This window comes from Seriola lalandi, unplaced genomic scaffold, assembly GCF_002814215.2.
Source record: "Seriola lalandi dorsalis isolate HSWRI2012SDOR001 ecotype SW California unplaced genomic scaffold, Sedor1 jcf7180002054464, whole genome shotgun sequence".
In the NCBI taxonomy this organism is placed as follows: domain Eukaryota; kingdom Metazoa; phylum Chordata; class Actinopteri; order Carangiformes; family Carangidae; genus Seriola; species Seriola lalandi.
Genome location: NW_019525017.1, coordinates 779,649 through 800,314, shown reverse-complemented (window position 1 = coordinate 800,314; position 20,666 = coordinate 779,649). Strand labels below are relative to the sequence as shown.

Sequence of the window (20,666 nt, the reverse complement as noted above, 5' to 3'; positions counted from 1 at the left end):
ACCCCCACCCCAACTCCCTCTCCTGGAGCCCCCCGGAGGGCGCGTGGGGCTGAAACACGGTGAGCTCTATTCCCGGAAAGGTGCCTGTCCCGACAGGACAAGCGGGCCCTTTAATGGGCGTCCATGGGCCGGTATAAGGCCCCCACTGTTGGGGCCGCGCCGCGCGCTACAGCACAGACATGCAAATATTTCCAGTGGTAGGCCCAAATGGAAAACACAAACACGCAACATCGAAATTAGCTCTGAGAGAGGGAGGGAGGTGGGAGAGAGGGAGGTGGACAGTAGAAAAAAAGAGAGGGAAAGCCCAGTTTCTTAAAATGAAGACACACACACACACACACAGACACACACACATACACATACACACTTGCTGAAAAACATGGTGTGCTGATGAGGACAAACATGTCCATGTGTTCCCCAGATGTGCAATGAGTGTGCCAACACACCCACAATCACAGTACCTATGTTCACTCTCTTATAGTAGGTGTGTACCAACTGTACTGACTTTACAAGCTGCACACAATGATCATAAGAATCTTTTCATAAATCAGAAATACATTAAATTCATTATTTCGCATAAATTAATTAATGTCCTTACAAACCAACAAATGTAATCTTATAGTCTACAGATCTACAAAAGAAATTCAAAATCCCTGTCTGCCGCTTGTAACTTATTTGAGAACCTGATAGATAGATAGATAGATAGATAGATAGATAGATAGATAGATAGATAGATAGATAGATAGATAGATAGATGGGAGAGCGAGGGTCAGAGCTGCTGTGGTGAGTCAACACCTCAGCTGTTGTTGCACATGACTTCACGGTTAACTTCTTGGCTGAACCCGGGCAGCTTCTTCTGCCAGCCAGCCCCAAACACCATCCTGAGGCTATGGTTACACTCACTGACGTCCACAGTGGGGGTCCCAAAACCCACCCAGCCTGCTGGCAGAGGAGGGCCCAGCTGTCACCCCCACCCCCCCTTAATATTGTCAAAGCAACATTGGAATGACGTTAGAATAACCAAATCAATTGAGCGGATGTGAAATGATGCAATGTCCAAGTCCCTTTATGTGTGGGAAAGCTATGAGAGATTGTATCATTCATGCAGGACAGACACGCACACACACACACACACACACACACACACACACACACACACACACACACACACACACACACACACACACACACATTTTTTTCAGCTATGTCCTGTGTGAAAACTATTTTACACTGGTGTTCATTTAGTGAGGCAAGCCAAAACCCTTCAGGGGCAATTGTTTGGAGCTGTTGTTAACTGGAAGTTTTATGTTTTGTTTTATGTAAAATTTAGGGCACATACGTGAACATACACATATGCGAACACAAAGTGGAGACTTACTGGAAGGTGCAGCGCAGGCAGGGGTGGAAACTAGTGGAGGCCCCCAGCCCTTCATGTTGTAGGCTGACACCTGGACATAGTAATGGGTCCCCTGGAAGGACAGGACACATGACAGTCAAGGCACAATTTGGTTGCACACAGCTACGACCGAAAAGGAAAGTGCATCTGTAAATGTGCGTATAGGTGTAAAACCATACATGTATGTGCGTGGTTAAGTGCATCTGTTTGTCTCTGTTACTCCTCATATTGTGTATGTGTGCGTCTGTGTGCAAGGGAGGGTGAAGGGTCTATCAAGAAGCTCTGTCTGTCTCCGTGCCCAGTGTGCAGACAGCAGGCCTATGTCTCTCCTTTCTCAGCCAGATCAATCAAACCAGCCGCCGACACTTCCTGACCTCGCCTTGACCCCTGTCATGTGACAGGAGTGAGCTTTGGCTGGCAGCAGGGGTCTTAAAGCAGGGGGAAGGGGTTTCTCCCACACAATAACAAACAACCAGTGGAGTGTCCATTTGTCTATGTGCCCGCTTAAAAATACCAAACATAAATCAGGTGGCAGGCAACCAAGCTGCTCTTTTTATCATTTTGGAGGCTGTTTTGCAACTGTTGCTTATGAATGGTCAGGAGTCAAGACTTTCAAAAAACAAATAAGCCACATTGTCCAATTGTGTTTTGAGCAGGGCCATAAGTCTTTTACTAGTACTACTTGTGTGTCTGGGTTGATGTATGTAATAAAGAAGAGACACTAGGGAAATGCATTCAAATGTCACCTAGGCAAACACCTCAAGCTAACATGTAAATAATATCAGGGGCCTTAATGTGGGAGAATAGCTTCTAAATGTTTTTATCGGTCAGCACCAACAGCTGGAGAAGCTAGAGTTTAGTGGTTCTTTGTGTTGCTTTGTCACACATAAACTACCATATAAATCATGATTGTAGCCTTTTTATCTGCTAGTTGTTAGAAACTTAGGTAGGAACAGAGGAAATAAGTCTACTTGAGGAGCTTCATATGAAGATGGTTTTATGTGCAGGGGTGTAAGGGAGGATAAATACACATGGATAGATTTTCTATCCAGGAAACCTTCAAAATAAGTCAAATTTATTTTTAGTTTAGCAGCTCCTGGTGTTTCCTCTTGACAGCATCACATTGAAGAGATTTATATAAATGTGAAACAAAAAAAATCCAGAATCTGAAACAAAAGACTCTTCCTGATTCATCCTGACTGATTGATCATACTAAAAGCTGAACAGCATTTCAGACCGTCAGTAACATAGCGGAGAGAGAAATTCTGGCAGAACGTACAGAAGTGAGTCCACTGATGTTGCACTGCAGCAGAGTGGTGTCAGCCACCACCATCTCACCCAGCAAAGGACTGAAGGATGGAGCACTGCTCCAGCTCACTGCAAATGCACACAAACACACACACAAACACTTTTTTAACACGTCTTATATGATAACCCTGATAACCTTGATAATAAAAAACATAAATTAGTATTGGTCATTGCTCAGAAGGCATTATTTTTTACTTAAGTTTTGACATTTCATTACCACCAGAGATTTACACACTGTGATACTAAATGTAAATGAAGCAATGGGACGGGCACAGTGACTGACCTTTGTACTTGGTAACCACAGCAGAGTTGACACAGAGAGGTTCCTGGAAGTCCACCCTTAGACTGGTGCTGCTGCTGACAGACAGGCGGACTACACTGGGAGCGTCTGGAGGGTCTGCGGAGGCAGAGAGAGAGAGTTGGTCAAGTAAATAAGTAGAGAGACAGACGGGTAAACACAAGCTGACTAAGGTGCTATGTGACACATTATAACCGTTACAAAGAAGCAGTTTCAATTTCTGAAGTGTAAAAGGTTTGAAAAGTGTCACGTAGTGGATGCTTGTGAAATTGAAGCAATTTACAGTCAGTAATGGATGGAAATTACAATAAAGTCACACAGAGTTATCGTATAAAAACTGTTTATGTATATGCAGTATAGCCTATATATGTAAAAATTACATGTGAAACCTGTTAGAAATTGGAACAATATCATATATTGACATATATGTCTTCCTAATAGAAACATGTATTTTAGTATGTGTGTTTATATTAAATGATTATATTATAGACATATGTTACATAAATATATATGTGTATCAATCCCAAAGCCTATAAGTATATGTTCATTATATATGTGAATATAAAAGATGTACATGTATGGTTAAATTTAAAATATAAACATGTTGTTTTAATAAAGTTGGATTTTACTATGAGTATTTCATATATGTTACAAACTGATATCTTCATGTATACAGAGGATGTATATATGTTATAATAATATATCCTCTTATAGATGACAAATATGATAACATCACTCTTGATATAGGGACGAATATGTAATATATAGTACAAATGTCAGAACTCATAGTGTAGTGTAGTATAGTAAAGCATAAAAAAGCCATAATATAGTAAGGAATGAAAAACATAAAAAAACATCATAGTATAGTAAGGCACACAAATGTAGTAGTATAGAAGGCATGAAAACGTCAAAAAACATCATACTATATGGTAAGGTATGAAAAAGTCAATAGTATGGAAAGGCATAAAATGTCAGAAAAACTTCATACTATAGTAAGGCATAAAAATGTCAAAAAATGTCATAGTATAGGAAGGCATAAAACGTCAAAAAACGTCATAGTATTGTAAGGCATAAAAATGTCATAAAAACGTTATAGTATAGGAAGGCATAAAATGTCAAAAAACGTCATAGTATAGTAAGGCATAAAAATGTCAAAAAACGTCATAGTACAGTAAGGCATAAAAACGTCATAGTATAAGTAAGGCAGAAAAAGTCAAAAAACGTCATAGTATAGTAAGGCATAAAAATGTCAAAAAACGTCATAGTATAGTAAGGCATAAAATGTCAAAAAACGTCATAGTATAGTAAGGCAGAAAAAGTCAAAAAACGTCATACTATAGTAAGGCATAAAAATGTCAAAAAATGACATAGTATAGGAAGGCATAAAATGTCAAAAAAACATCATAGTATAGTAAGGCATAAAATGTCAAAAAACGTCATACTATAGTAAGGCATAAAATGTCAAAAAACGTCATAGTATAGTAAGGCAGAAAAAGTCAAAAAACGTCATACTATAGTAAGGCATAAAAATGTCAAAAAATGACATAGTATAGGAAGGCATAAAATGTCAAAAAACGTCATAGTATAATAAGGCATAAAAACGTCAAAAAACCATATACTATAGGAAGGCATAAAACGTCAAAAAACGTCATAGTATTGTAAGGCATAAAAATGTCATAGTATAGTAAGGCAGAAAAAGTCAAAAAACGTCATAGTATAGTAAGGCATAAAAACGTCATAGTATAGTAAGGCATAAAATGTCAAAAAACGTCATAGTATAATAAGGCATAAAAATGTCAAAAAACCATATACTATAGGAAGGCATAAAAACGGCATAGTATAGTGAAGCATAAAATGTCAAAAAACGTCATAATAAAGTAAGGCATAAAAACGTCATAGTGTAGTAAGGCATAAAAACGTCATAGTGTAGTAAGGCATAAAAATGTAAAAAAAAAAGTCATATTAAAGAAAGGCATAAAAACCGCAAAAAATGTCATAGTATAGTGAGGCATAAAATGTCAAAAAACGTCATAGTATAATAAGGCATAAAAATGTCATAGTATAGTAAGGCATAAAATGTCAAAAAACGTCATAGTATAATAAGGCATAAAAACGTCAAAAAACCATATACTATAGGAAGGCATAAAAACGGCATAGTATAGTGAAGCATAAAATGTCAAAAAACGTCATAATAAAGTAAGGCATAAAAACGTCATAGTGTAGTAAGGCATAAAAATGTAAAAAAAAAAGTCATATTAAAGAAAGGCATAAAAACGTCAAAAAATGTCATAGTATAGTGAGGCATAAAATGTCACAAAAACTTCATAGTATAGGAAGGAAAATTTTTTTTTAAAAACCTCACAGTATATTAAGGAATAAAATGTCATAAATACATCATAGTGTAGTAAGTAATAAAAACGTAACACCCAGAGAAAACTCATGCAAGCATTGGGAGAACATGCCATCTCCACACAAATATTTACTCCCAGCCCAAGACTTGAACCCTCAACCTACTGAGTGTGAGGTATCAGCTCAAACCACTCTACCATCATCTTGACCCATCACCCTTTGATAGTATGGTAACCTATAAAAAATTAATTGTATAAGAATGTATAATATGATAAGGCATAAAAACGTCAAATAACATCACTGTAAGTCATAAAATGTCATAAAAACATGATAATGTTGTAAGGCATAAAAACGTCAAAAAATGTCATAGTATAGTAAGGCATAAAAATGTCAAAAAACGTCATAGTATAGTGAGGCATAAAATGTGAAAAAAATGTCATAGTATTGTAAGGCATAAAAATGTCAAAAAACATCATAGCATAGTAAGGCATAAAAACGTTATAGTATAGTAAGGCATAAAATGTCAAAAAACGTCATAGTATAGTAAGGCATAAAAACGTAAAAAAACCATATACCATAGGAAGGCATAAAAACGTCATAGTATAGTAAGGCATAAAAATGTAAAAAAAAAAGTCATATTAAAGTAAGGCATTAAAACGTCAAAAAACGTCATAGTATAGTAAGGCATAAAAATGTAAAAAAAAAACGTCAAAGTATATTAAGGCATAAAAACGTCAAAAAATTTCATAGTATAGTAAGGCATAAAAATGTAAAAAAAAACATCATATTAAAGTAAGAAAGAAAAATGTCAAAAAACCATATACTATAGGAAGGCATAAAAACGTCATAGTATAGTGAGGCATAAAATGTCAAAAAACTTCATATTATAGTAAGGCATAAAAATGTAAAAAAAAAAGTCATATTAAAGTAAGGCATTAAAACGTAAAAAAAAAGACAGAGTATAGTAAGGCATAAAAGCCTCATATTAAAGTGAGGCATTAAAATGTCAAAAAACGTCATAGTATAGTAAGGCATAAAAATGTAAAAAAAAATGTCATATTAAAGTAAGGCATTAAAACGTAAAAAAACCGTCAAAGTTTAGTAAGGCATTAAAACGTCATATTAAAGTAAAGCATTAAAATGTCAAAAAACGTCATAGTATAATAAGGCATAAAACGTCATTGTATAGTAAGGCATAAAAATGTCAAAAAACCATATACTATAGTAAGGCATAAAACGTCAAAAAACGTCATAGTATTGTAAGGCATAAAAACGTCAAAAAACGTCATAGTATTGTAAGGCATAAAAACGTCAAAAAACCATATACTACAGGAAGGCATAAAAACGTTATAGTATAGTAAGGCATAAAATGTCAAAAAACATCATATTATAGTAAGGCATAAAAAAAAAAAAAAAAAATCATAGTATAGTAAGGCATAAAATGTCAAAAAACGTCATAGTATAATAAGGCATAAAAACGTCATATTACTGTAAGGCATAAAAATGTGAAAAAAACGTCAATGTATAGTAAGGCATAAAAACGTCAAAAAATGTCATAGTATAGTAAGGCATAACAATATTTTAAAAAACGTCATATTAAAATAAGGCATAAAATTTCAAAAAACGTCATAGTATAGTAAGGCATGAAAACGTCATAAAGTAAGGCATAAAATGTCAAAAAACGTCACTGTAGGGAAAGAAAGGCTTACGTCAAAAAAACGTCATAGTATAGTAAGGCATAAAAATGTAAAAAAGAAATCATATTAAAGTAAGGCATTAAAACGTCAAAAAACGTCATAGTATAGTAAGGCATAAAAACGTAAAAAAAACCCAAAGTATAGTAAGGCATAAAATTTCAAAAAACGTCATAGTATAATAAGGCATAAAAAACGTCATAGTATAGTGAGGCATAAAATGTCAAAAAACGTCACTGTAATGCATAGTAAGGCTTACGTCAAAAAAAGCGTCATAGTATAGTAAGGCATAAAAATGTAAAACAAAACGTCAAAGTATAGTAAGACATAAAAACGTCAAAAAACCATATACTATAGGAAGGCATAAAAACGTCATAATATAGTGAGGCATAAAATGTCAAAAAACTTTATAGTATAGTAAGGCATAAAAATGTAAAAAAAAGGTCACTGTAAGGCATAGTAAGGCTTACGTCAAAATAGTCATAAACATTTCATAGTTTTATAAGGCATAAAACGTCAAAAAACATAGTATACTAAGGCATAAAAACGTCAAAGAACGTCATAGTATAGTAAGGCACTGGAGTCACTAATTAACCTCAAAATGGTCTTTGGTTTATGGAGGGAAGGCAAAACACCCAGAGAAAACCCATGCAGGCACTTGGAGAACATGAAAACTCCACACAAAGAGATACTCCCGGCCCGAGACTCGAACCCTAAACCTAATGAGCGTGAGGTATCAGCTCAAACCACTGCACCATCATCTTGACACTTCATTAAGTGATAGTATAGTAACCGATAAAAAATCCATTGTATAAGAATAAGAGGTATAATGTCATCATAATATGGTAAGGCATAAAAACGTAAAAAAACATCATAGTAAGGCATAAAACGTCATAAAAACATGATAGTATTACCATAGTATTGTAAGGCATAGTATAGGAAGGAATAAAAATTCATAAAGACGACATAGTATAGTAAGGCATAAAACTTGAAATATGTCATAGTATAGTATGGCATAAAAACATCATAGTAATGTAAGGCATAAAAGTCACAGTATACTAAGGTATTGGAGTCGCTAATTAACCTAAACACCAGCCGGTGTTTGATCCCTCAGCCTACAGAGTGTGAGGTAACAAGACTAACCACTGTAGCATCATGTTGACCCATACCAATTCATGGTAGATTAAGGCATAAAAACATCATTGTATAAGAAGGTTTAAAATAGTCATATCATCATAGTATGGTAAGGCATATAAAGTCAAAAAAACGTCATAGTATTAAAAAACTTCAAGAAACATCATAGTACAGTAAGTCATAAAAACATATATAAAGAACTCGTGGGGCATTTGAAGCGCTCTACGGGGCCCCCTGGGTGGGTTCTAAGCAGCCGCTTAGTTCACTTATGCCTTGGACCTCACATCTGTAGTCTGCCATCTTCACAAATTAATGTCAACTTAATCAATACTGAGAGGAGGCCAGGATCTCATTGACTGTGATTGTGAATATAACTCCATAAACATAATTTTGACATTTGGTGTATGATTTCCATCCATGTTCACACAACGTACCTATCAAATTACATGAGTATGTGGAATTATTAAGCAGGGAAAGATCGTTTTTGCATCAAAGAGCAGATTGGTTGGGTGGAAGAGGGGCAGTGTGTGTGTGAGTGTGTGTGTGTGTGTCTGCTTTCACGGGGTGGCTGTCTACTTTGCCACTAAGCGTGTCATGAAATGCCTATAAAAAATTAAAGCAGGAATACAGGCGCGTTATGTTTGCACACACACACAGTTGTCTGCTAGGCATCCCAGTGTGGAAGCATTTAACTCAGCCCAGACAGAATGCCAGCAGAGAAAAAGGGCTCAAAAAAAATGAAAGCCAAAGACGACCGGTGGACTGCTGCGATGATCTGAGCGGCAAACTTCTCCCAACTGTTCAACATGTGAAAAAATCTCTGTAACATCAAAGTTGCCCTGAAGGCTTACTGGCGTGCTCGAAGCCCGTCTGCATGCGTCTAAAGAGTCGGAGCCTCCACTCCCAGGCTTTTAGCTGCCTCTCCCGGTCGGATCCCTCCCGTTCACAGGGCCCCTCGCTCCGCACCTGGGCCTGAAGTTCTGACACCCGCTGCTCGGCCTCCTGCACCAGGGTGGCCAAATGCACTGCTCGGCCCTCCAGACTCACAACTAAGAAACACATGGGAGAGACAACAAGAGAGAAATAAGTCAATTCATGCCCACTGTATTAAAAGAAAATTACCCTTAGACACATGTTAAAGTGACTCCATTATTTTAAAATGACTTTGACATCCAGAAAATACTTTTATATTCACACATAAAAACAATTGGTAAATAGACGTCAAAGCTGAGCAATGCTGGTCTATAAATCTGAGTGGGCTGTTTTTCCAACCAAGATTCAAAGAGTAAATGCGAAATACTGTGAATGTGAAACGACGATAGTGAAAGTTCTTAATTAAAAGAAAATTTTCCTGTACAAACTTTACTTTCTTGATTTGAACTATTAAATCTACTAGAACAAAAACTGTGTTCATTACAATATAATTTACGAGCTCAATCATGAAAGTCGATATTGTGTCGGCTTTACTTTGATCAAGTGCTTCAACAATGCACGTGGCAATACTGATATTGCAAGGAATTGCCTGCAATGTTGCAAATTGCTTTTGCAGGCCACGCTTTTTAATGTCTTTGTTTGCCAAAATGCTGTGGCAGATTCCTCAATAAACTTCATTTAATGTAACTAAGCAGTCCCTCTTTAGAGATGACATCACCTAGAAAATGACACAGAAAATGGGGCAATGAAAGTAAGAGGAGTGAGAGAGGGAGGAGTATTCTTCATATGCGGTTATAAGGGAACACAAAATGGTGGGAACATGCATAGACATCATTTTAAACGGCCATTGTAAAACTATTTTTCCGCAAAACTTGTGGAAAAATGTGTATAACTCATCTATTTATATCGTATACCACAGCCTCGCGCTGCCTCCATCGGAGGAATGTTTTTCTCAAAGGGGGTAGGGTGTTACTAAAACAATGTGAACGATGATGTTTACTTAAACAAAAAACACATCACTATAGTAAATGAGATGTAACACCCAATGAAAATATTCTAATCATGGCTGAGCGGTTAGCGATGGTGGCTGGTGGAGGCGTAACACGAAGATCAAAGGGCTCAATCACGGCAATTGCAAATGCACACAGATCACTCTAAATAAAACTATACAACAGGTAATGTAAAGCTGTTAAGGTCACAAAGGACAGTAGCATACTGTACTTCTTCTTTGGTGGCTGGTCATTCTTGGAGTGTTTGGGACTGGTGTGTGTCTGTGTTTAGTCTGTGTGGTCTGTGTTTGTTCATTGTAGATTCCACTGTTGAGCGTTAGATTCCACTGTTGACAGTAAGTTTAAAGCTCCGTGTCAAAATGTCCATCTGGGTGTTTAATTCTGCGGCTCTCTCTGTGTCTCCTCAGTGGCTGTGAGCTTCTCTTTGAATCCGAGCGTCTTTTCTGGGTGTCAGTTTTGTTGTTCTCTTCAGCCACTTGTGTGAAGACCTGAGGGCCATTTGTCACTTTTAGAAAGAGGTAAAATGAACCTGAGTTTTAAGGTCAGGGTTTCAGTTAGGATTGTTGCTGAGAATCCTTGGACGGATAACTGCTGAAGGTCCATGTTGATTTACATTTCCAACCCTTCTAGGCCTAGAAACGGGTCCAGATGCTGTCACCAGTGTGTACGTGTGTCTTGATTTGTCCTTATTTCACATCAAGGCTGAGAGCCTCAACAGGACATTAAAGTGGCTCTGTCGTATTGAGAGCCGTCAAGGGATTTATAACGTGAATATGAAGTTGCTTTAGAGATTTGTTTGATTGTCTTTGTCTGCCCTTGTCTCTCTGGTAACCACACACTGTAAAGTCAAGCACGGCAAATATCAATAAGCATCAAAATCAATTGCTTTCAGAGCTTAAGGAAAAGTCTGCAGCGTCTCTGATGTCAATTCTCCTCAGATGGAGTTTGATTAGTACATGCTTACAAAAACAGAAGGCAAGCCTTTCCTTTCCTTATGTGCTGTCTCTCTCTCTCTCTCTCTCTCTCTCTCTCTCTCTCACACACACACACACACACACACACACACACACACACACACACACACACACACACACACACACACCACTCACACTCTCTCATGAGTTATTTGGGTTCTGGAGAGAGAGCACAATCAAAGAGCGAACTTCAGTAAACACCACTTTCCATTCAAGTGTTTTCAATTTAATGATACCTTTATAAGATGTCTGGCTCAGCTCTGAAGAAGTGTGTGTGTGTGTGTGTGTGTGTGTGTGTGTGTGTGTGTGTGTGTGAGTGCGCACAAGTACAAACACAAACAGCCTCGGAGCCTTACTGGCGAGTTCTAATCATTAACAGAAGAAGGGAGCGGAGGCTCAGCAGATCACAGACAGTGAAAAGTGCTCACGAAGATGACTAATATTGCATCATGATTACCACCCATTCATCGCCTTTAATATGTTTTCACTGCCAAAAGACCACAGAAAGAAATGAGTGAGTTTGTCAATAGTGCGTGGACGAATGCAGCACTGGTGCACATGGTGGAAGATTGTGTTGTTGGTTGTGTGTGCATCGTTGCTTTGGGCAACACCTGCAGTAGCTTTGGTTTTAGCTGATGTTGTGACAGCAGCTTTGGCTTCCATAACAACAGTTGCAGGTTCCCACTGAGCGGCTGCTGAAGCCCAAACAAAGTTTCTGATATCAGCTCTGAGCTCTGCTGAAGACTGAAATCTACAAAGGGAAAAAAATGATTAGAGATCTGTCAGTGGGTGACAGATGTGGTTTTACTTGTATCATTAGCTTGTAAAGGGTACAAGTGGTGATTGGCAGAAGACAACTAACTTTGACTTTTTCCACACATCACACACGATTCGATTGGCTTAAGGATCAGGCAAATCAACAAGCTTCCTGCTGAAAGCCAAGGTAGCATTTGCTATGGTGTGACTCACCTGTGGGCAAGCCAAAGTTATATTAGCAAAAGAAAAAAGCTTGTCAAAATTTACAAGGAAAAAACATGAATACATGAGAGAAACATTACTCTTATTAGTACAGACATTTTCTACAGAAAAAAAGATGAATAGAGTGACTACACTCAATTGTATCTAATGATTATCTCTTTATAATGGTATGGACTGTAATAATAGGCTTAATCGGAGCTTTGGGAACTTTGCATGATCTCCCTTTAAAATATGTTTCAGGTTTTATTCCAGTGTGTTACTCAATTATAGAAAATGAATACACTCCAGAAAGTAGGTGTTTGTGCTATGACATAATGACAAATAGAAAAAACAACAAAAAAAACAATTTGTTACCTCCATTGTGTGTGCGTGTGTGTGTGTGTGTGCGTGTTGCGTGTGTCCACTCTCTGCTTCATCACCATATAAGATATAACTTTCACATAGGGATCCTCTACTCACAGTGGGGACTCTCCTTGGCACCGGCTCGCAGGAGCAGCTTGGCCATGGGCACGTTGTTGGTCATGATGGCGATGTCGAGCGGCAGGAGGCCCTCGCTGTTTGGAGTGTTGAGGTCCAGCTCTTCCAGACTGTACTGGGAGAGAAGCAGCTGTACCAAGTCCAACTCCTGGTGCTCCACTGCCTCAAACAACGCTTCATTACTCTGGAACTGCGACACAAACACAGTTCACATGGAGTTGAATGGGAAAAGCTCATATTATGAGACTTTGAGACATTTTAGTTTTTATCAGTGAATGTTCAGCATTGTAATCATGTGCAACCTGCTCCCCCTACAGACACCCACAATGCCTCTCTCTAAACACTTTCCTCAGATGGAGTTTGATTAGTACATGCTTACAAATAGTTAGATAGGTGGGTGTGTGATCTTACTACCTGAGCTTCTCTAACTATCTCAAGTATATGTTTTCCCTGCCTATTTTTAGACTACAATGTTCCTGGGCTTGTTATTTTTTCCTTTTCTCTCTCTCTGACTTACTATGGTGGTTTTGCGCAGCCTCTCCTTGTCTCCTCCCCGTCCTGACACCACACTGTCCTCCAGGGCAGGGGGGTTGGTGCCCACACGGAACTTTCCAGACAAGTTGCGGTATAGGCGGCGAGCCGCGCTTGGCGAGGACAGGCTGGCTGACTTGCGGGCTGGGGCCGGCTGGTGGGCCTGGTCCCCCCTCATGGGCTGCGTCATCTTGGCCGAGTCAGCCCTGGAGGAGAAACAGGTGGGAAGAGAAAAAAAAAGTGAAATATGACATTTCATACAATACATGAACCATGTGATCTCTTTTCGCACATTTCAAGACTTTACATCTTTAGAAAAGATCCCAGGGCTCACGGCCAAATGCTAAAGTGCAAGAGTTCCAAAAGTGAGAACAGGGCACACTTCGGTTCTGAAAAGTATTATTTAAAAACCAAACTTGCAGCCTCCAGAGCTTCATTGTGACATGATGCCCCAGTGACGGTATAGTCACTGGAAATTTGGCATACCAAGTAGTTTCTTTTTTTTCTATAAAGTTATTTTTTTGGGGCATTTTTTGCCTTTATTCTGATAGCACACTGAGAGAAAGACAGAAAGGTCAGGGAGAGAGAGAAGGGATGACATGCAGCAAAGGGCCACGGGCCGAACTCAAACCTGGCCCGCTGCGGTTAGGAATAAGCCTATGTGGTACGCACTCTACCAGGTGAGCCACCGGGGCGCTCCATGCCAAGTAGTTTCTTGGTGACAGGCTATTCAGCAACCAAGTTTAGATTGTGGCTCTGGAAAACAGCACCAGAAATTCATAGGGCTGAATGTGGCAATACTGTTTTAAGTGCCAAGGCATCAGGGTCTTACATGACTCACATTGTACTATATAACAGCTCCACATATCATTGTTGAAACACATTTAATGCCTAGTGTTGATGTAACAGTATGTATGGCAGTGCTGTCAAGATTGTTGGATTGTAACCCCTTGAAGCAAAGCAATGTCCCCTCATGACCTCCTATCACACACTGCGTATGAAGGATGGTGAACAGCTAATCTAAGGTTTATTTTGACGTTTCAGTTTTTCTAACATTATCTGGAAAAAAAAGCAGGATCCAAAACGTGGTTATCAAAGGAACAATACATCTACATAATTGTTTTTTTTTTTAATCCCGTTAATACCGGAACCCCCCAAAATGATCTTCCTTCCCCCTGGGAGGCAGATCCAAACACCTGGCTGAGAGCCGCTGATATATGGCATGGTGATAAATGACAATGATCTGCCAGATGGACACCATGTTGGCATATGAGTCATCCTGCACTGGCAATGTCAGCCTGGTAGCCAGTTTGCAAGCGCTGTTCTGAAACAAGCATCTCTTGCCACTGGCGTCTTGGCATCACTGGTATGATGACTATGCTGCTTCGCTCCATTCTGCCATGGGAACTATGTAGATGATGGTGAGTTTCTAGGGTGAGTCTGGTACATGGCGTTCACACACACTCGACTGCTGAAGGAAATGTCAGCAGGACTCTTCGTGCGATGGTGATAGACTCCGTGACGGGTCCCGCCAAACAGAGGCAGAGAGATAAATGAATTCCTAAAGGGTGCACTTTCAACACCTTTCCCTCCCTCTGTTCCTCCCTCCCCTCTTAACATCTCATGAACTCCCTTTTTATCATCTTCTCACCTCTCTGTTTTCTCCATTCCTGTCCCTTGCTCATGGGCTTTCACTCTTTCCCCTTATCCCCTTATTGCCTTCTTATTTCTCTTCTTCTATCTCCCAAACACCTTTCTCCTGGCCCTGATTCAATTCTGGATCCCTCTTTTATTGCAGTAAAGATAAAGATATAAACAAATATAAACAATAAAGAATCTCTCTGAAATAGATACAGTTCAGTTTCGTACCATTTCTGGAAAAGTAAAAAGGTTTAATAGGTCACCTTAATAAGTAGGTTATATCTAATCTTTTTTTTTTAGATATTTATGTTCTAAAAGAACAAAATAAAGATGATTTACATATTTGATCAGAATGAGAGCATGCATGTCTTTCGGCATTTGGTGACCTCCTCATTAAACAACTTTGCTGTAGCCCATGGATCATAATTTGAATCCCTGCAGCCATCAACGTTTTCGTCTCCAGCCATGTGTCCTGTTCAAGTCCTTGAGAAATGCTTGCTTATTATCGGTCACTCTGGAAAACAGCATCAGTTAAATACCACAAATGTAAATGTTGTTCTCAAAAAGCAATGGTTTGAACAGGAGCAGGGACAGGTTGAGGAAAGTAAATAAAGCTTGAGTTAGTTTGGGCCATCACGCCATATGCCAAGAAGTATCACACAGGCCAAGAACAGATTTGTCAAGGTGAGAACATCTGTAGGAAAAATGTTATTTATACTCCCGCTCCGCTATGGACGTGTGAACCCACACGAGCATACACACACACACACACACACACACACACAAGCCCTCCCCCCAACACATGCAGTTCGTACAACAGCTGACAGCGGCCCACATTGTAGACTTTAAAGCAGCTACAAGCCCCCGCAACAAGCCCTTTTTCACAGGGCCGATACACCTAAAATACCCCCGATCCCTGTGCCTTCCCGCTCCGTCCCATCCATCTCCACTCCATCCCGTAATAGAGGCCTTATTTTAGACATCCTCGTGTTCCCGGCTGGGCCTAACCTATTCCAGGGTTCCAGATAAAGCGCGGCAGGTATTTGGAATAATTTTTCCATGGGCCTGGCCCGGAAGATAAAACAAGAGATATATTTGTAATGCATGTGCCGGTATCCCATTTCAAAGAGAAAGCCCATTGGAATCCAGCCCTAGGCTTATTGTTATTTGCCTGAGATGGAACAGACGACTTTTTTCTGTCGGCAGGACGGTGCCCCATCACTCTCTGACGACATTAGGGAGTGTGTAATGTGGTGTGTGTGTGTGTGTGTGTGCTTTCAAAGAGACTGGCTGCATCCTACACGTGAGATTGGGATGTCATTCCCCAATGACATGCCCCCTACCCTACATAAAGATAAATGGACGGTACATAACAAACAGAGATGTTTAAAAAAAGCTATACAAAATGCCACCCTAACAAGCAAGTGGCTGAGAAAGAGAATGTATGATGATAAGAAATGAATGCAAGGATTTCAACACAGCTTTTTCAGCCACCAGTTTGTTCATACTGTTAATAGATGACCATTATGAGGACTGCATGCTTTTGTTACCTCATCCAGTCAATGGCCTCAGTGGTGATTGAACAGGAGCGTGGGCTGGCTGAGCACTGCTCTGCTAAAAAGACAAACTTACCCAAACTTTATTTCACCAACACACACTGGCTCAAACATTAAAACTGAAAGAAAGCTGACAGCTGCAGTCAGTTGAAATCCATATATCCACACTCAGGCACAGGCCTTTTTATCTCAGTGACATCCTCACCACCTCGAGGGCGCTGCTTTTAGACCAAGATTGCTGCTGCTCCAAACAAACAAACAAACAACAAAAAAACAGAGATGTAAAAGCTCAGAACACACACAAATAACCACACCTGAACTCACTTTAACTCACACAGACAGAGTCTATGTCACACAATTTCCTATAATTTTACCAGCTTTGGGAAGCAGGAAGCAGTTGTTCTGGGAAACCAAAGTCTCTACCAAAAGCCAGGCTCCATGTTTGGCCCCTGATCAATCCCACATCAAATACAGCCAGCATGCTGGAGTGAGACTGGATCAGCCCCTTAAACAATCAGCACCCCCAAGTTGCAAACATGCATTCACACAGCATCCGCTTTATTAGTTATTGCAGCCTGTTTACGCAAACAGCTTAGTCTTCCAGACAGTGAGTCACATGTAAACAAAGACTACATGTTACGCAGAGAGAGAGAGAGAGAGAGAGAGAGAGAGAGAGGGAGAGAGAGAGAGAGAGAGTGTCTAGACATCCTGACTAAAAGTCAAGACGGGAAAGGCCGGCGATTTAAGAAAATGATAAATAATTGTTGGTTCCAGCATTTCAGAAAATGCTACGTTTCTGGGATTTTTTTGTGCAAGTGAAAAGGTGGCCACAAGTATGCACATAACAGCTCATAACGATGGAGGGCAGAGGGACATCTCAGAGACACTTGAAAGCAAACTGGCAGCAGAGTGGAAAATGTTGCTCGGTCTGATGAATCCTAGTTTATGTCGCAACATATACAGTCAATGACAAGGTCAGAAGCGTATGAGAGAATGAATCCATCCAACCTGTTGTAACCAGGAGTAACCATGCACACATATATACACACACACACACACACACACACACACACACACACACACACACACACACACACACACACACACACACACACACACACACACACACATCTTTGAGCAATTTGAGCATTTTGATGGGTGAGCAGTAAAATCATCTACAGGTATCTGGCACCTGTGCTGTTCAATTTGGTCTGGTCTGGTTTCTTTGATTCTGACTCATTTTCTTGACATTTTTGTTTCTCTTCAACCTTTTTCTTATTCTCTTTTCTTTTTCTCTCTCTCACACACAGTTTGTTTTTGTGTCTACCCGTTCTGCCTGTCATTGGTGCAACACATTCTTAACATTTCTTGATGCAACTCAGGGGGAAATTGGGAGCAATGGATCTCCCTGCTGATGCAAATACAGCAGACATGTTGTCAGGTAGGAATGAGATTGCATAGCTGAAATCTCTATTTTACAACAATTATCTGTCCCTTCCAACAGGGTGATGCAGGAATGGATAAGACAAATGGGAACTTGAATGTAAGCAGAAAAAATTTTCTTGGCCGGCACTTTCTGCTTCTATAAATATAGATAACGTTAATCTAAACTATAAACAATGGAACATTTCTTAAACAGCGTGTATGGTGTGCATATGTGCATGAGCATGTAGGCGCCAAATTAGCTACAGGAGCATGAAGAAAGATATTTTATTGGTGAGAAGCAACAATACAGTTATGTTGATGTGAGAAAAACACACACACACACACACACACACACACACACACACACACACACACACTCACACACACACACACAACTATATATGGACAGCTACATGGCCACATTTGTCCGAAAGGATTTGAAGGCACCGAGCTGAGAAGATTATTCCTTAAAAGAAACATTTTACAACAAAGCGTTCCTGCAGCCAAAATCTGTAACATTCTTTCTGTTTTCTTTTCTGTCTAAACACCAACTGCCTCTTTCTGGCTGCTGTTTTTTTCCCCCCATTTTTTCTTCTCATCTTCCTCTCACGCCACCTTCCCCTTGTGCCCCCCCCCCCAACGAACTCCATCCTATGCCATTCCATCTCAGAGTGTCACACTGTCAGCTGTGTGCTGACAGGACCCCCCCTCCCACATACACACACAAACACAATTTCCAAACTCCTCACCAGGGCTAGTCTACCGCCACAAGAACACATAAATCTCTGCTGCATGTTAGTGTGTGTCTAATCGTGTTTATTACACACGGGCACAAATGACCATTCATATTAGTTGACATGTATTGCATCGGTCGCCTGCACAGGTCAAGTCCCACAAACTAAACAAAGAACTGGAGGGAGGTAGATGGATAGAGAGAGCGAGAGAGAGAGAGAGAAAGAGGGAGAGAGGCGCAGAAAAGGCAAAGAGCGGCACCAGAAGGACAGTGCTCACTGAAAACACAGGGGTGGGGGTCAGAGAGGCAGACAGTGAGAGGAGAAAGTTGCACAAACTCACTCACAGTCACTCACACTCACACACTCACACACACACACACACACACACACATACACACACATACACAGAATACGCTGGCTGCTCTAAATGTGGCTTGTAGAAGGAAATTCTGAAATCTGAGTCTTGGCACCAGACAGGCTGGAAGCAGGCAGGCTGCTGGACGCACAGAGGGAGAGAGAGAGAGAGAGAGGGAGAGAGAGAGAGAGAGAGAGAGAGAGAGAGGATGGAGGGACGAGGGGGTGGCGGTATTACTAGAATTTATATAGCTGCTGTACCCTCTGTTTGGCTCTTATCAGCTTATAGGCAACATGAGGCCACGCCAGCACTGTGACCTGCAGCCGCTCGCTCACACTAGTTGGCATGGCAACACAACAAATGCAGACATACAAACTTATGCTCATTCACTAAAACACATACAAACGCATGCACACGCAGCACTGTGTTGAGATTTCACATGGCTTTATAGCCAACAGGACAGTCAGAGTGACTCTTCAGGGTCGTATTTTATGGAGATTTCAGTGAGGGATGCGTCAGGTGTGTGCACAAGCGTGTTATTGTTTCAGTGGTACACATTTGCTAAAAACATCCCCTTTCACTTCATTCCCAAGGAGTGTACATCGTGGGATGCGGATGGATTATCCTACCAGATGTGCATTTGAAAAGTGGTAAACTGGCCTACAACCAAGGGACCTGATCAGGAAGATTTTCAACATGGCCTCTGCTATTCAAATTCCTGTACGTTCTTTTCAGACCCTCTCAGACAATATTTTCCCACAGTGGAGTCGTCCAGTTTTGCTAATCCACTGCGCACTGTAGCGTCAACTTCCTGTTTTTGATAAGCTGGGTGTGCTGAGACGGTTTTCTGCACGCCACTGTTGTTCTGAGGTGATGCAACAGTGACATGCAGATACGCGCGATATGATTCTCTTGTGATGTCTCTCGTGTGTGTGTGTGACGCATGAAGCAACATGCCAGGAACTTTGTTTGACTGCGATATGCTTAAGTCCTTGCTAAGACCGCTGGTACCGAGTTGGTTTGTACACATGTGTCAGAAGTCACAGCTAGTCAAGAAGTAACCGAACTGGAAAAGCCCTGTAGGCATTCTGCTTTTACTTCTGCTTTTAACTCATACACGACTCACTTTGAAGTCTGGGCTGTGTGTATAATTGGGGAGTCATAACAAACTGTGGACACCAGGTATATGCCACACCATAGCGTACTGCATGCTCCCACATGAACACACTCACACTGCCCTTTATCTCCCTCCTATTTACACAGTCTTTTTTTTCTGCCTCTCCTTTTATCTTGTCCTCTTCTTCTCACTTTCTCTCTCTCTCTCCCTTGGGAGAAAGGCAGGGAAAGAGTGGGCGGTCCGCTGTATGTTTAACCTTTGAAGTGGGCCTGCTGGGCCGAGCAAGGCCTGCCACCTGTTGGCTCAGTGTGTGTCCATGTGTTGTGTGTGCACGCAGAGGTAAATCTCTCTAATTTTGATGAGGGGGGATGTGGTGGCGGGCAGCGTCCGACGTTCTCAGGAGGGGGGGTGGGGGGTGGTGCTTCCAAGGTAGGATCACACACACAAACATACATACAACCCCTCCTCTGTCGGAGGCTTGGTGACACCATGTCTCCCACGGCGATCGTGGGCCCAGCCTGGGTGGCTCCAGGCCTTCTGTGTGTCTCTCAGTGTGTGTGTGTGTCACACCAAAGGGGTCCCTGTCTGGGCCGCCATATGCCACCCACCCAGCCAGTGAGAGGAGAGAGGCGGGGGCGACCCCTGGCCACTGAAGCCACCAGTTGGCCCATTCTCTCAGTCACACGCCGACCGGGCGCCATGTTTATCTGGGATAGGGATGGATGGAGCTGGTTGGGGTTGGGGGCGCAGGGTGGG

The 20,666-nt window shown here is 40.8% G+C and overlaps 1 protein-coding gene across 1 annotated transcript in view; it reads right to left on the bottom strand.

The window, feature by feature from the left end:
* The window catches only part of ankfn1b (ankyrin repeat and fibronectin type III domain containing 1b), a 111,463-nt gene that overhangs the window by 12,397 nt on the left and 78,400 nt on the right, over positions 1-20,666 (bottom strand). The window contains exons 6-11 of the mRNA XM_087175366.1: positions 13,069-13,288; positions 12,534-12,741; positions 9,031-9,228; positions 2,988-3,101; positions 2,676-2,773; positions 1,379-1,469 (exon numbers count right to left, since the gene is read on the bottom strand). Of these exons, the coding sequence (XP_087031492.1) occupies positions 1,379-1,469; positions 2,676-2,773; positions 2,988-3,101; positions 9,031-9,228; positions 12,534-12,741; positions 13,069-13,288 (929 nt within the window). The remainder of the gene's footprint in view (positions 1-1,378; positions 1,470-2,675; positions 2,774-2,987; positions 3,102-9,030; positions 9,229-12,533; positions 12,742-13,068; positions 13,289-20,666) is intronic.